This window comes from Oncorhynchus clarkii, chromosome 6, assembly GCF_045791955.1.
Source record: "Oncorhynchus clarkii lewisi isolate Uvic-CL-2024 chromosome 6, UVic_Ocla_1.0, whole genome shotgun sequence".
NCBI lineage: Eukaryota > Metazoa > Chordata > Actinopteri > Salmoniformes > Salmonidae > Oncorhynchus > Oncorhynchus clarkii.
In genome coordinates, this window is record NC_092152.1 from 82,407,405 (window position 1) to 82,424,466 (window position 17,062).

The 17,062-nt window shown below is 45.0% G+C and overlaps 2 protein-coding genes across 2 annotated transcripts in view; both read right to left on the reverse strand.

The window, feature by feature from the left end:
• Positions 1 to 10,675, reverse strand: part of LOC139412260 (ceramide synthase 2-like) — a 32,212-nt gene extending 21,537 nt beyond the window's left edge. Inside the window, exons 1-3 of the mRNA XM_071159098.1 lie at positions 10,598 to 10,675; positions 4,884 to 5,057; positions 2,840 to 2,957 (exon numbers count right to left, since the gene is read on the reverse strand). Coding sequence (XP_071015199.1) covers positions 2,840 to 2,957; positions 4,884 to 5,056 — 291 coding nt within the window. The 5' untranslated portion in view covers position 5,057; positions 10,598 to 10,675. The remainder of the gene's footprint in view (positions 1 to 2,839; positions 2,958 to 4,883; positions 5,058 to 10,597) is intronic.
• An 855-nt stretch (positions 10,676 to 11,530) lies between these two features.
• LOC139411723 (protein Lines homolog 1-like) lies at positions 11,531 to 16,994 on the reverse strand. Its single transcript, XM_071158395.1, has 6 exons — positions 16,328 to 16,994; positions 16,143 to 16,232; positions 15,788 to 15,929; positions 14,915 to 15,523; positions 14,115 to 14,298; positions 11,531 to 12,396 (listed from the first exon to the last, which is right to left on the reverse strand). The coding sequence occupies exons 1-6, from the start codon at positions 16,682 to 16,684 to the stop codon at positions 11,682 to 11,684; spliced, it is 2,097 nt and encodes a 698-aa protein (XP_071014496.1). The 5' UTR covers positions 16,685 to 16,994; the 3' UTR covers positions 11,531 to 11,681.
• Positions 16,995 to 17,062: the final 68 nt, after the last annotated feature.

The window sequence follows — 17,062 nt, forward strand, 5'->3', positions numbered from 1 at the left end:
TGGCAGGGTGCCAGATGGGCAGGGTTTGACCAGAGTGACAGATACGCAGGGTTTGACCAGAGTGACAGATACGCAGGGTTTTGGCAGGGTGACAGATGGGCAGAGTTTGACCATAGTGACAGATGGGCAGGGTTTGACTAAAGTGACAGATGGGCAGGGTTTGACCATAGTGACAGATGGGCAGGGTTTGACTAGAGTGACAGATGGGCAGGGTTTGACTAGAGTGACAGATGGGCAGGGTTTTACCATAGTGACAGATGGGCAGGGTTTGACCATAGTGACAGATGGGCAGGGTTTGACCATAGTGCCAGATGGGCAGGGTTTGACCAGAGTGACAGATGGGCAGGGTTTGACCATAGTGACAGATGGGCAGGGTTTGACCAGAGTGCCAGATGGCAGGGTTTGACCATAGTGACAGATGGGCAGGGTTTGACCAGAGTGCCAGATGGCAGGGTTTGACCATAGTGACAGATGGGCAGGGTTTGACTAGAGTGACAGATGGGCAGGGTTTGACTAGAGTGCCAGATGGGCAGGGTTTGACTAGAGTGACAGATGGGAAGGGTTTGACCAGAGTGACAGATGGGCAGGGTTTGACCATAGTGACAGATGGGCAGGGTTTGACTAGAGTGCCAGATGGGCAGGGTTTGACTAGAGTGACAGATGGGCAGGGTTTGACCAGAGTGACAGATACGCAGGGTTTGACCAGAGTGACAGATACGCAGGGTTTTGGCAGGGTGACAGATGGGCAGAGTTTGACCATAGTGACAGATGGGCAGGGTTTGACTAAAGTGACAGATGGGCAGGGTTTGACCATAGTGACAGATGGGCAGGGTTTGACTAGAGTGACAGATGGGCAGGGTTTGACTAGAGTGACAGATGGGCAGGGTTTGACCATAGTGACAGATGGGCAGGGTTTGACCATAGTGACAGATGGGCAGGGTTTGACCATAGTGCCAGATGGGCAGGGTTTGACCAGAGTGACAGATGGGCAGGGTTTGACCATAGTGACAGATGGGCAGGGTTTGACCAGAGTGCCAGATGGCAGGGTTTGACCATAGTGACAGATGGGCAGGGTTTGACCAGAGTGCCAGATGGCAGGGTTTGACCATAGTGACAGATGGGCAGGGTTTGACTAGAGTGACAGATGGGCAGGGTTTGACTAGAGTGCCAGATGGGCAGGGTTTGACTAGAGTGACAGATGGGAAGGGTTTGACCAGAGTGACAGATGGGCAGGGTTTGACCATAGTGACAGATGGGCAGGGTTTGACTAGAGTGCCAGATGGGCAGGGTTTGACTAGAGTGACAGATGGGCAGGGTTTGACCATAGTGACAGATGGGCAGGGTTTGACTAGAGTGACAGATGGGCAGGGTTTGACTAGAGTGACAGATGGGCAGGGTTTGACCATAGTGACAGATGGGCAGGGTTTGACCATAGTGACAGATGGGCAGGGTTTGACTAGAGTGACAGATGGGCAGGGTTTGACCATAGTGACAGATGGGCAGGGTTTGACTAGAGTGACAGATGGGCAGGGTTTGACCATAGTGACAGATGGGCAGGGTTTGACTAGAGTGACAGATGGGCAGGGTTTGACTAGAGTGACAGATGGGCAGGGTTTGACTAGAGTGACAGATGGGCAGGGTTTGACCAGAGTGACAGATGGGCAGGGTTTGACTAGAGTGCCAGATGGGCAGGGTTTGACCAAGTGACAGATGGGCAGGGTTTGACCAGAGTGCCAGATGGGCAGGGTTTGACCAGAGTGCCAGATGGGCAGGGTTTGACCAGAGTGACAGATGGGCAGGATTTGACCATAGTGACAGATGGGCAGGGTTTGACCAGAGTGCCAGATGGGCAGGGTTTGACCATAGTGACAGATGGGCAGGGTTTGACCAGAGTGACAGATGGGCAGGGTTTGACTAGAGTGACAGATGGGCAGAGTTTGACCAGAGTGACAGATGGGCAGGGTTTGACCAGAGTGCCAGATGGGCAGGGTTTGACCAGAGTGCCAGATGGGCAGGGTTTGACCAGAGTGACAGATGGGCAGGATTTGACCATAGTGACAGATGGGCAGGGTTTGACCAGAGTGCCAGATGGGCAGGGTTTGACCAGAGTGACAGATGGGCAGGATTTGACCATAGTGACAGATGGGCAGGGTTTGACCATAGTGACAGATGGGCAGGATTTGACCATAGTGACAGATGGGCAGGGTTTGACTAGAGTGACAGATGGGCAGGGTTTGACCATAGTGACAGATGGGCAGGGTTTGACCAGAGTGACAGATGGGCAGGATTTGACCATAGTGACAGATGGGCAGGGTTTGACCAGAGTGCCAGATGGGCAGGGTTTGACCATAGTGACAGATGGGCAGGGTTTGACCAGAGTGACAGATGGGCAGGGTTTGACTAGAGTGACAGATGGGCAGGGTTTGACCAGAGTGACAGATGGGCAGGGTTTGACCAGAGTGCCAGATGGGCAGGGTTTGACCAGAGTGCCAGATGGGCAGGGTTTGACCAGAGTGACAGATGGGCAGGATTTGACCATAGTGACAGATGGGCAGGGTTTGACCAGAGTGCCAGATGGGCAGGGTTTGACCAGAGTGACAGATGGGCAGGATTTGACCATAGTGACAGATGGGCAGGGTTTGACCATAGTGCCAGATGGGCAGGGTTTGACCATAGTGACAGATGGGCAGGGTTTGACCAGAGTGCCAGATGGGCAGGGTTTGTACTATTCATTAGAATGTGTATGATCTCATAGTGCAATGACGTTTGATATTGACACTAATAATTAGGTCTATATGTAAAAGGTGTAAGTGTGATTTCTAATGTGTAGGGTTAATACCTGGCCAGGGTTTCTGGAGTGAGAGAGATAGTAGAGTTCGAGGATGGGGTTGTCTAGTACTCTCAGTCTGGCCTTCTCCCGGATCCCCACTGAGGCTGCTAGTGGCGTGGCTATCAACCTGGGGGACAACATACAGACGCAGTCAAATATATTGGACTTTACAATGAGGCAGAATGTTCAGATTTTTTCATTTTCAAAACTGGTAGAATTTTTACCTTGTAGGCACATGCAAGTTACCACAGGTGAGATTAACTACACGGCAAACGAGAATCATTGCCTCCAACTAAATTAACTTGAATAAACACACAGATGCACACACGTACAAACACAGTAGCAAAGCAGGCTAAATTGTAACTTAACATCTACTTCCCTGTAGCAACCTATAAAAGGGGCTTTTTTTGTTCAGCGAGCTCTCCTTTCAAACTGGTATCTGATGAGTAGGAATTCTATGGTGTAGGGAGACAGTGAGGTAGAGGTTTGAACTAAACATGGTTTAGTAGTATATAAACAGCACGGAGTATGAGCCGGTTCTCTGGACACAGCATTGTCCTGGACTAGAAACCATTTCAATGGAAAATCTCCATTCAACAAAATATTATATATTACAGTGATGTGAAAAAGTATTTGCTAATTTTCTCTACTTTCACATATTGTTTATACTGAATGTTACCAGATATTCAACCAAATCTTAATATTAGATGAAGGAACCCGAGTGAACAAATAACACAACAATGACATACTTATTTCATAAACAAAGTGCAACACCCAATGCCCTGTGTGAAAAAGTAAGGCCCCCTTAGACTCAATAACTGGTTGTGCCACTTTTATCTGCAATGTGTGGCAGGTAGCCTAGTGGTTAGAGCATTGGGCCAGTAACTTAAAGGCTGCTGGTACAAATCCACAAGCCGACAAGGCTCTGTCAACGTGCCCTTGAGCAAGGCACTCAAACCTAATAGACCCATGACGTCCAAAATGTGATACTTTTGACTCATCTGTCCATAGAGCATTCTTCCAAGAGTCTTGATGATCATCCAAGTGTTTCCAGGTGCTTTTTGGCAAACTTGAGTCAACTGGTTAGATGAGATGGGTCCCATTATGTCTGGAGAAAACCAAACACTGCATTCCACAGTAAGAACCTCATACCAACTGTAAAGCATGGTGTTGGTAGTGTGATGGTTTGGGGATGCTTTGCTGCCTCAGGAATCGGGTATCTGGACGACTTGCCTTAATAGAAGAAGCCATGAACTCTGCTCTGTATCACAGAATTCTACAGAAGAATGTCAGGCCATCCGTCTGTGAGCTGAAACTGAAGCACAGCTGGGTCATGCTGCAAGACAATGATCCAAAACACACAATCAAGTTTACATGAAAATGGCTAAAAAAAGCTACACATTTGAAGTTTTGGAATGGCCTGGCCAAAGTCCAGACCTAATCCAAATTGAGATGCTGTGGCAGGACTTGAAACGAGCAGTTCATGCTTGAAAACCCACAAATGTCGCTGAGTTAAAGCAGTCCTGCATGCAAGAGTGGGACAAAATTCCTCCACAGCGATGTGAGAGACTGATCAACAACTACAGGAAGTGTTTGCTTGCAGTCATCGCAGATAAAGGTGGCACAACCAGTATATTGAGTGCAAGGGGGAAATTACTCTTTTCACACAGGAGAATTGGGTGTTGGACAACTTTGTTAATTAAATAAATAAAATAAGAATCCATTTTTTTTGTGCTATTTGTAAACTCAGGTTGCCTTTATCTACAATGAGGTTTTGGTTGAAGATCTGATAACATTTAGTATCAAAAATCAGAAAGGAGGCAAATGCTTTTTCACTGCACTGTACATGCCATTTAGCAGACTTTTATCCAAAGACACATGCAGTCAAGTGAGCATACATTTTAGGTTTGGCTGGTCCCGGGAATTAAACCCTCAATCCTGGCAATGCAAGCGCCATGCTCTACTAACTGAGCCAGGACTACAGGAGAACATGTTTCTTAGTCAAGGCTTAATCTTTTGTCTGGGAAACTGCCCATATGTTCAGAAAGCTCACCTTTCGAACAGGTATCTGACCAGTAGGAAGCCTATGGCGTAAGGCAACGTCACATAGAGGTCAGAGGCTTTGGCGTAGACACGCCCATCTCTGTCCTCTAGGTCCGCCCAGGTCAGGTTGACTGGCAGCCAGAAGCGGTCCCACCAGATCCACTCATATAGGGTGTCAATCATCCTAACGACACAGGGGTGGAAGAGGAGGGTTATGTTAGAAAACACATGTCAATAGGTATCACGTTATCGAACAGAGGAGGCTGGTGAGGAGAGGACAGCTCATAGTAATGGCTGAAATGGTGTGAATGGAATGCTTACAAAAACATGGAACAAGTGTTTGATACCATTCCATTTATTCCGTTCCAGCCATACTAAGCTCTCGTCTTCCGATTTAACGTGCCACCAGCCACCACTGTTATCAAGTGAGGCCTGATGAAGACCTAAAGTAAAGTGGAAACGATGTCGCCAATAAACCACATGGGAGCAAGATTGCAGTGTGCAGAGTCTCTTTCAATCATTTGCTGAATATATGTTTTTATATCCAGCACCTCAAAGACATTGTTTACTTTGTTTGCAAACATTATACCATCTAAACCGCTGTGAAATATATTTTCAACATCCAAAAAACATAGTATTTTCAGCAGTTTGAACCTGGGGTACGAAAGGCTAAGTAAAAAAACGCGAAAAGGAAACTTAAAGAGGGGAAGCATAGAAATAGTGTACATGGAAATGCTTCAATGACAATGACAGATCTATAACTCCCATCTATATCTGAATTCTGTCAGGTTGAGCACAAAGCTATAGAATGACAGATCTATAACTCCCATCTATATCTGAATTCAGTCAGGTTGAGCACAAAGCTATAGAATGCAGCTTTAACCATGTGTTTGAAGTAATACAGTTTGTTTACAAGTACACTGTTTACAAACAACAGAGTAAAACAAACAAACTAATATTTTGTGTTCTGATGGGGTTAGGCAATTGAACTAAGCTGATAAGGCACCTATAAAAGTTAGATTCTTCAAGAAACAATGTGTATATACCGTTAATTTATAAGTCTAAAAAATAGAAGTCCCAAATCGCAGATTGACCCTTAAAGATGGAATCTGCAGTAGAGGAAACAGAGCCACTGTCCGCCCCATGGCTGCTGTTATTGTGTGTTTTGTTAAAGAAGGTGAAGAGTGTAGCAAAGTCAGATTGACCCTTAAAGATGGAATCTGCAGTAGAGGAAACAGAGCCACTGTCCGCCCCATGGCTGCTGTTATTGTGTGTTTTGTTAAAGAAGGTGAAGAGTGTAGCAAAGTCAAATTGCAGTACACCATTCTGCTGTTCTATTCTATTCTGTTCTATTCTATGCTGTTCTGTGCAATGATGTCCAAGAGAAAAACAAATGTTGGTGTTTGTTCTAATCTGGCAGACTGACATGGCAGTTGAACCAATAGGATTACAGTTAAGGGGTTGAATTTAGAATTGGGTAAAGTTTGCATTTGCATGTACTTTATTTATTAACCAGGAATTGATAATGATATATTGTTCATAAATCACTAGTTCCGCATATCAAGAGTGCATTCATTCACTATCAGTCAGATTTGATACCATTTTACAACATGAGTTGATGAGTTCGTTGGACACCAGTGCTGTAGGTCGTGTAGATAGTGTGGGTGTGTATAACCTAGGTCACTCCAGTCAAGTGCACATGCAGTTCTTTATTTCCAATATAAATATTGACACAACAGCCTTCGCCTCTTTCTCAAGATGCTTCCCCACACCTAGTCCAACACACACACGTCAGCAGAGAAAACATCACTGACAGTGGTAGTCAATGAAATCCAGGGCTGCAGCCTAGCAACATATATCCCAGTAAATCACAGACTAGACTTTTTTCTATGTCATTTTTTTCTAAACCAAGGTCAACGCTGAAACAGATCACAACCCCTAGTGGTCAAGTCATGGTTCAAGAGTTATGGAGTTCTTCGAATCCCAGATGGCAGTGAGTTGACATACAGCAGGGTTCCCCCAATGGGGGGTTTTATTAGGCCCCCCAAGTTTTCAGCCCAATTATTTATTTATTGTTGGACATAAGACTGTAAAAACAGCATGAAATCAGCTCCGAGTGGTTTTAATGTTGTAAATGTGTTCCCAAGTATTCCCACGCCTAGCAGAGCCGTGGCGTATACAAACCAAGCAAGGATTGAAATGATGTCATAGTCACATATTATATTGGTTTGGGCTTCTTGCGGTCAATATGCAGTCTATACCCCAACCATCCACTCAAGAAAGTAATCATCCCTAGGCTGAATCTAGTTGATAATCCCTAACGTACGACTGATTCATGTGAAGGGAAAACAAACTACTAGTGAATAATGTCAACAATGTCAATAGGGGGCCTCTATGGCCCTGGGCAGATCTGATGACACACACACACACGCCCCTAAACGAGTGCAGACTATTTACTCTTCTTGTCATTTAGTCTTTCACACTGATGTGTGTGTGTGTGTGTGTGTGTGTGTGTGTGTGTGTGTGTGTGTGTGACGTGCTCACATTTGTGTGTGAGACTCGTTGCCCCCATGGGGTCCATTTTGATGACATCACTGCTGATGTCAGCACATCCCAGGGCTCTCTGCAGTGTTCTGTATAGTCAGTGTGTAACTCAGCACATCCCAGGGCTCTCTGCAGTGTTCTGTATAGTCAGTGTGTAACTCAGCACATCCCAGGGCTCTCTGCAGTGTTCTGTATAGTCAGTGTGTAACTCAGCACATCCCAGGGCTCTCTGCAGTGTTCTGTATAGTCAGTGTGTAACTCAGCACATCCCAGGGCTCTCTGCAGTGTTCTGTATAGTCAGTGTGTAACTCAGCACATTTCACTGCCCTGCAAAAACATAACAACAACGCCACATCACAATGACTTTGCGGAGACAATGGAACCACCAACCAAACACATCTACAGGTCGAAATGGAAGAACAAAACAAACTTTTAACCACAGAAATTGAATACTAGTTATATTGCTGTGGTCTGATGGGCAATGTCCTTTCTAGTAATTCTGTGTCTATGCGTTTAACCTTATCTTGCACTGATTACACATCTGTGACGCAATTGCATTATGATTCAAAGATAATATCGTGGCGCCAAGCATATTACATACTGGCACTACCTAGCCTGAGTACCTGTATGTTTGTTTTACTACAACAGATACAAACTACCTATCAAACACCTGTCTATCAAGTACCTGTCTATCAACACCTGAACAGCAATAAGTCCAACTGACCTGTGTTAGTATGCCACTGAGAGAACATTCTGGAATGGCAGCGTGCAATATGTATGGTGTATGTTGCTGTATGAGATGAGTTCAATGTGTATGACATGGGTAATATTCAGTGTAGGGTAGGTATTATGTTGAGGATGTAATGTACAGTGTTTATCATGTATACAGCAGTACTGTGTGTCTAAGACAATTTTCGGGGGCGGCAGGGTAGCCTAGTGGTTAGAGCGTTGGACTAGTAACCGGAAGGTTGCGAGTTCAAACCCCCGAGCTGACAAGGTACAAATCTGTCGTTCTGCCCCTGAACAGGCAGTTAACCCACTGTTCCCAGGCCGTCATTGAAAATAAGAATTTGTTCTTAACTGACTTGCCTGGTTAAAATAAAGGTAAAATAAATTTAAAAAAAGACAATTTTCACCTGGGGAACATTACAGTATATCCTATACTAGCAGCCATGCTACAACCTAGTCACGTCGGACTAGTCCATAGAGCGATGAGCAGTGTGTATTAGCGGTATACTGCCAGAACACAGCCGATAAGGAAGGCCTTTTGCATTGTTAGCGTTCTGCTGAAGATCATCTGGGGATTCAGACATTCTGTCAGTGAAGAACATGACAAAGCACACTCTGTCTGCATATTGTATATATATGTTTCCTTCTCTTTCTCCTCTCTCTCCCTGGTCTCTCTCTCTCCCGCTGGTATCTGTCCATCTCTTTCTCTCCTCTGACTCTCTCTCTCCCTGGTCTCTCTGTTTCTTTCTCTCTCCCGCTGGTATCTGTCCATCTCTTTCTCTCCTCTGACTCTCTCTCTCCCTGGTCTCTCTGTTTCTTTCTCTCTCCCGCTGGTATCTGTCCATCTCTTTCTCTCCTCTGACTCTCTCTCTCCCTGGTCTCTCTGTTTCTTTCTCTCTCCTGCTGGTATCTGTCCATCTCTTTCTCTCCTCTGACTCTCTCTCCCCCTGGTCTCTCTGTTTCTTTCTCTCTCCCGCTGGTATCTGTCCATCTCTTTCTCTCCTCTGACTCTCTCTCCCCCTGGTCTCTCTGTTTCTTTCTCTCTCCCGCTGGTATCTGTCCATCTCTTTCTCTCCTCTGACTCTCTCTCTCCCTGGTCTCTCTCTCTCTCTCTCTGTTGCTCTCCGCTCTCTCTCTCCATCCCACATACAGGGGCACAGGGTTCAACTGTACTGGTATCGTACTTTTTCATCAACTTTCTCAAGCATGATAAATGTTAGTCGGTAGGGAAGCATACCAGAACTAGGGAGTGATTTATTATCTTTGACGTGCATGAAGAGATAAAATACATACATCACACAAAAGAGGTTTGCAGAATATGACTGAGTGGGAAAGACGTTATACGTGTACAGAGACATGATTAAGACAGAACCTACAACAGACTGTATGCTCAACTCACGTAGTATTTTAATGATTGAAAAACAATGGCTCCAATGTATCAAAGATGATCTTTAGATTTTAACCCTGAAAATGACTGTTCAGTCCAAAACGTACAACTAAGTGCAGAATAGGAGGCCAAATGGTGAAAGGGAGGATAAATAGTGTTTTCCTCATTCACACACACACACACACACACACACTCCCACACACACACACACACACACACACACCACACACACACACACACACACACACACACACACACACACACACACACACACACACACACACACACACACACACACACACACACACACACACACACACACACACACACACACACACACACACACACACACACCACTAGATATCCCACAGAACTGTGACAGGCACTGTTAACTGTAAAGCAATCCGTTTCCATGAGTACATGCTCTCCAAACACAAACATTTTTAGAGTAGAGTAAAACCAGTCAAGATTTATCTTAAAACTCTGATTACATTTGGAGATGTTTTATAGTTCCATTTAAACCAAAATGGTAATTACACTTCACTGGTTGAATGCCGATGACTTCACGTGGGCGATCCAGCTAAAGTGCCAGAGATCCATCATAGTTTGAGTTTAGGCCGGTTACAAAACTATAAATCAATCAACCTCGAGAGCGTTCAGAAAAGCCTTAGGTGGAGAATCTCTATACACTCACTGACCTACTAAGAAAACAGAGGGTCTATTCAGTCCAATCCTAAGATGTAAGATAGAGCTTAGCTCCTCTAACAGGGGGACATGCTCACCTGAAAGGGACGATTTAACATCAACCTCACTCATACAACTCCCACCGGTTGCTTGGGACAGACGCGAGTTGAAACCCGCTCCTCCGTTAACGAGGACAGGTGTAAAACAACAGAAAACCAGCTATTGACATCCCAGGTAGAGGACCCCAGACAACACTCCTACAGCACATTCCCTGAAACCATCCAATGAATCCAAGGTCATAGGGAAACAGAATATACCACAAGGCTTCCCACCGTTCCACCCTCAATATGCAAACCAGGTAAGGTAGGTCCTGTCCTCACCCTCAGTAGGGAAACCAGGTAAGGTAGGTCCTGTCCTCACCCTCAGTAGGGAAACCAGGTAAGGTAGGTCCTGTCCTCACCCTCAGTAGGGAAACCAGGTAAGGTAGGTTCTGTCCTCACCCTCAGTAGGGAAACCAGGTAAGGTAGGTCCTGTCCTCACCCTCAGTAGGGAAACCAGGTAAGGTATGTCCTGTCCTCACTAGAGCTGTTGATGTAATGTTGACTGTGGGAAACAAACAGGCGTGACAGTCCCTCCATTCAGTAGGCAGGCTCTCTCTCCCTGTCTTTGTTTGACATTCTTTAAAGGGTCACACCCAGCTGAGGCACAATTGGACAGGAGTTTTTTCCTTCCCTTCCAGGTACGTTGTCGTAGAGGGACGATAATGGAGAAGTGTCACGACGCAACACACACAGAGAGATAGAGAGAGAGGCACACTAACCCTGCTACCTGCAGTCAAAGGTGCCCTCAGGTGATAATCTGTGGATTGTTTGCATTGTTCTCCAGATAGCGCAGACAGGAGAATAGGAGCTACTCCTCCACACAATAGTCCCTCTAGTAAAACATAGAACGAGGTGAAAACAGAAGGAGATCAACAAAGACAGGTGGGAAAAATAGTGACATTTGGCTGGACCGAAGGGAGGGAACCAAAAGAAAACATATAGTTGAAAGAGGTGTGTGTTTACTTACGATGGTCATGCAAACAGGATGTGTTGCTTTTGGAACGTCTTTATGATTCAAATGTAGTTACAAATGAAAGGAAGTGGTCATCATAACCATCCCTTCATAAACAATGCTTACCTTGAGTTACCATACAACCACAAGGTCCCCAAAAAGAGCATCCATTCACAAATAGGATGCCATGAAAAATGTAAAAGTATTAAAATATACATTTAAGAAATCTAGAAGCCGCTGTTGAAGGATTCCCACAATTCATGCTTATTCCATCCTGATTCCAGGAATCTTCCAAAAGCAAATTTATTTCTGTCAAACTGGGAATTCTAGGAATTTTACAACACTCAAAATATTACAAATGAGACCAAATGCATTTACCACCATGTAACATTTATTACATCATTACGGAGTTCAACGCTGTGAACAACATCTCTTCGCTTCAATCTGTGTCAGCAGTTTCAAGAGCGAGGTGGCATTGTAAGGGAACAGACTACTCCTCTGCAGTCTAGTCACCACCACTCTGAGCTCTGTCAGACACATTACAGTCCTATCAAAAGAGTGGCTGTTGTGTGTGTGAACCACAGAGTCGCTGTGTAGCCTATCCTGTGTAAGGCCTGATGGAAGGTCACTGTCCTCCGTCTCAGACTCCTCTGAGCTGCCGTAGTCCACCAGACGGAGAGGGGGAGTAGAGGCCAGGGCAGTTGCACTCCCTGAAGGCAGACACAAGCTGGGCTGCAGACATGGAGCTGGCTCTGGGTCCACGATGGTAACTGATCCTCCAGAATGGCTGGAAGTAGACACGCTTCCACGAGAGGCACCCAACGACTGCTGGAGTTCCTCTCTCAGGTTGTCCAATAGTTGATCGTCTTTCTGGCTAATCTTCCAGCTCAGTTTACACCGGTCCGACCCATCTATCTTCTGACAGACCATTCGGAAGCCTTCCCAGTCGTCCCGGAGGTGTTTTAGGTAACGGACAAAGTACTCGAGGAAGCAGGTTTCCGTTGAGATGAGGAAATCGAGGAGAATGCTGTGGTCGAAGGAGATGTTGCGGAGGAGGAAGAGAAAGTGACAGTGGGGGTTGCCGCCGACAACACACACAGCATCAGCTTCCAGGTCAGAGGACACTCTGTAGGAAGACAGACAGAAGAGTCAGACATCTCAAGGACATAATAGGCTTGTTTCCCGGACACAAAATAAGACTAATCCTGGATTTGCCAGCATCTGCATTGAGCATTGTTTTTAGTCCAGTGTCTGGGAAATTGGTCCAATCAGGTTCTCAACCTACTCCTTTATGTGGGTGACTGATCTTAGATAATCAGAGATATCAAAATGTCAGATTTTCATAAGCAGAATCAAACCAACCACTGACAAAACTGCAATTCAGAATTCATCTAAAAGAAAGCCACACAGAAATACTGCCTTTTGTCCATCAGGCAGTGTTTCAGTATTATAAACCAGCCATTCTACTCTTACTGTTCAGCCATGTTGTCCGGACCTCTGGCAGTCTCTTTGGGGGTACCACGGGGTTCAATTCTTGGGCCGACTCTTTTCACTGTATATATCAACGATGTCGCTCTTGAGCGGGTGATTCCTTGATCCACCTCTACGCAGACGACACCATTCTGTATACATCTGGCCCTTCTTTGGACACTGTTAACAAACCTCCAAACAAGCTTCAATGCCACACAACACTCCTTCCGTGGCCTACAACCGCTCTTAAAACGCTAGAAAAACTAAATCCATGCTATTCAACCGATTGCCCACACCGGCCCGCCCGACTAGCACTACTAGTCACTACTCTGGACGGTTCTGACTTAGAATATGTGGACTACTACAAATACCTAGGTGTCTTGCTAGACTGTAAACTCTCCTTCCAGACTCATATCAAACACCTCCAATCCAAAATGAAATCTAGAATTGGCTTCCTATTTCGCAACAAATCCTTGACTACCGATCCTCGACTTCGGCGATGTCATTTACAAAATAGCCTCCAACAGCCTACTTATAGCAAACTGGATGCAGTCTATCACAGTGCCATCTGTTTTGTCACCAAAGCCCCATATACCACCCACCACTGCGACCTGTATGCTCTCGTTGGCTGGCCCTCGCTACATATTCGTTGCCAGACCCACTGGCTCCAGGTCATCTATATGTCTTTGCTTGGTAAAGCTCCGCCGTATCTCAGCTCACTGGTCACCATAACACCCAACCGTAGCACGTGCTCCAGCAGGTATATCTCACTGGCCATCCCCAAAGCCAACACCTCCTTTGGCCGCCTTTCCTTTCAGTTCTCTGCTGCCAACGACTGGAACGAATTGCAAAAATCGCTGAAGCTGGAGACTTATATCTCCATCACTAACTTTAAGTATCAGCTATCTGAGCAGCTTACCGATCACTGCAGCTGTATACAGCCCATCTGTAAATAGCCCATCCAACTACCTACCTCATCCCCATATTGTTTTTATATACTTTTTTTTGCTCTTTTTCACACCAGCATTTCTACTTGCACATCTATCACTCCAGTGTTAATGTTAAATTGTAATTACTTCGCTACTATGGCCTATTTATTTTTCTACTGTGTTATTGACTGTATGTTTGTTTATTCCATGTGTAACTCTGTGTTGTTGTTTTTGTCGCACTGCTTTGCTTTATCTTGGCCAGGTCGCAGTTGTAAATGAGAACTTGTTCTCAACTGGCCACCTGGTTAAATAAAGGTGATCTGGTCTACCTGGTTAAATAAAGGTGATCTGGCCTACCTGGTTAAATAAAGGTGATCTGGCCTACCTGGTTAAATAAAGGTGAAATAAAACACATAATGAAGGTATGTATTAGGTGGTATGGTACCTGTGATGGAGGTATAGTAGGAGTAAAGCCTTTGCTGCTTCCATCATGTCGTCGTCCTGCTCTCCAAACACCAAGGACACCCAGCAGCAGGAGTGAGATCCCTGCTTCAGCTGGACCCCACGCTGCCTCAGGAACAGCAGCAACGCACTTAAATAGCCATGGATGCCTATGGTATTACATACACCTGTGGGACCAGAGACAAGTGAATGGTCAAAGTGGGTAGAAGTTGCTTCGATTCCAGATCAGATATTTTCACAGCCATAATGGGTAAGGTTTGGATCTGGGTAGGGTAATCTGATTCTAGACCTGAGGTTAGGGTTCCTGAGGAACTTTTGCCTTGAAAGAGACAATACTTAGAGAAATACTGTTCTTGTGTGTTATGTGTTGGGAAACATTGCCCCCTATTGCATACATCTGTCTAAATTATCGTTCCTGTCATCATGATGTTTTTCTCCTTCTGATTATTTGAGCTTTAGAAACTAGTCATGTTAAAGTTAGACTCAGCGATATGACAGATGCAGAAAGTAAACAGCATAGTGGGTCAATTCCTGCAACAACTTCCACGAGGCTCAACATCGCTGTTTTGGTACCGTGGCGACCACGCTCAAACAGAGCAAAGCGAACCCGTACACAGATACTGTGTATGACTGTGTGAGAGAGAATTCCTGCATGTCTCTCTTCTCAATATCTGCGGTGCTGCTCGTGGCAACATCATTTCGCTGAGTCTACCTTTAAGGTAGAATACACATTGTGCCTAGTGTAGACATGGTTAATAACATTTACAAATAGTCCTATATTACCTTTCCCACCAGCGGATTGGATTTTGTATTCCAGTGACTTGAGCACAACTAGACTAACAGCCCTCAGCATCACATGATCGAACGCATCACTGCTCCCGCCACACGATTGGCCTGTCCCTCCAAAGAAAATGGCCGCCGACTCCACTGGAACACACTGTAACCAATCAGTGTGCACTGCCTGCAACACATCATCAGCCAGTGTAAGAATGTCACTGGTCATGTGATCATCTCCATGCGTTAGGGAGGACGCCTCGCCAAAACCCATGTCTTCGCCTGCCTTCTGAAGGAGAATCTTCTTTAAAAGCAGAAGCACTTGCTTCTTCACAAAGTAGTGGACATGAGAGTCGACTATCCGCAGTAGCGCCGATGCCTGTACAAGGGAGAGCCTTGAGCTGGTGAAACAGACACTGGTGGTGCTTAGTTTGAACCTGGCTGCAGTGAGCACTTCCAGTAAGTCTAGGAGGTTAGTCAGAGTTGTAGCCCAGTCTGCCATGTTACTACTGGGGTATGACGCAGAGTTCCCATGGCCCAGACTCTCTACAGGGACAAGCTGGGAGTAAGCAGCAGTGAGAGCTGTGTCGAATGTGGCAAGAAGTTTCTCCACAGTCCCTGAGGGGAAAAGAAAGAGAATGCCCCACTGTGGCTAAAACCACATTGTATTGACATGGAAGATGCATAGGTAGGTAGAATACAATTACAATTACAATGTCAACACTCATAGCCACACTGTAGTTACACTATTCCAGCCTATGTGGCCTAACTACCACGTAAATACATGGTAAATACATAGGATTTGGCAGCAAGTGGAACTTATTTGGAGTCAAATAAAAGACACATGTTGGTACAATTGATGGATGAATTGTGTTTCAATACCAGGTTTATATTCTGATGTTTCTTTTAGAACTGCTTTCAGGACAGTGGTAAGTGACCATGTGCATGCATCCAGTTCGTTGCCAGAGCGAGGGTTCTGGAGCACTTGCAAGCACTTCCATTCCCAAATCTGGTTGACTGTATTCTAGTCAAAAAAAAGAGAGAACTGAATGTAAGAATCTGCTTAAATAAAGCCTGGTAGACCTGTGTGTGAATAGGATTTTACAGTATCAGGTGACAGATTTGGGTTCTCTAATGTGAGACTGTCTGATGCACACAGAACTCCAAGAGTTACTTGACTAGTATTCAATATATAGTCATAAATCACACAAGACATGAGAACAATCAGAAAACTCACAAAGCAACGCAGCTCAAAAATAACATAGGAGGATACACTCTTTGCAGCTAGATGAGACAGCAACCTGTCCTTGCAGCAGGCAAGGTGAACCTGTGGGAGGTGGAAACAAACATGTTATTACTATAAACAAACCCAAAGGACAATACAAATATATTTTCCAATCATATGCAGGAAACCAAACTCACAAGTTTGGACATAAAATCCATATACTGGAATAATACTGTAGAAACATCTTTGAAGTAAAGGCTGGTTTCTTGAGACAGTTGTTGAGATGTCAGCTTGGAGCTTATTTTCTCCACCAGAGTCAACACAAGACAAGCCAGTTCAGTTCCATTTGGGTTTGGAGAATATTTGGAGGACGTTAGGAGATCTCTGGACTGGTCCTGATGCTGAGAATGAGAACCATCACTGGCATCAAGAGTCAGTTCACATACACATGTGAACATGGAGGATGCCAACTCATGGCTACTCATTTTGCTGGGTGATGTTCTCGACAATAAACTTCTGTAAGCATCATTTAGGACATGAAATTGTTCATTCATGTTGACACAGCGTTTGGGTTTTCAATGATCACGGGGGTCTTGGCAGTGGTCAATCTGAAAAAAGAAAAAGTAGCACAGAGTTTTTCGGATTTTGATTAGATTTCTGCCACGCGATTCACATTCTACACTTTACTAAGCGTGAATAAAATAAATTGCAAGGATGGTATTATACATGTTTTCTGTACACTTTTGTATAACGCAACACTGAATATTAAAATGATATCCCGCCGCAATTAATGTATCTTTTGAAAAAAAAGCATTCTTCGACTTTGCGCCGACCATCTCGAAACAATTGTAAACATCTCTTCCTGTTTGGTTTGCGTTGCATGCTGTGACTTGTAGTGCGATGTATAATGTACAGTTAAATCACTTTAAATG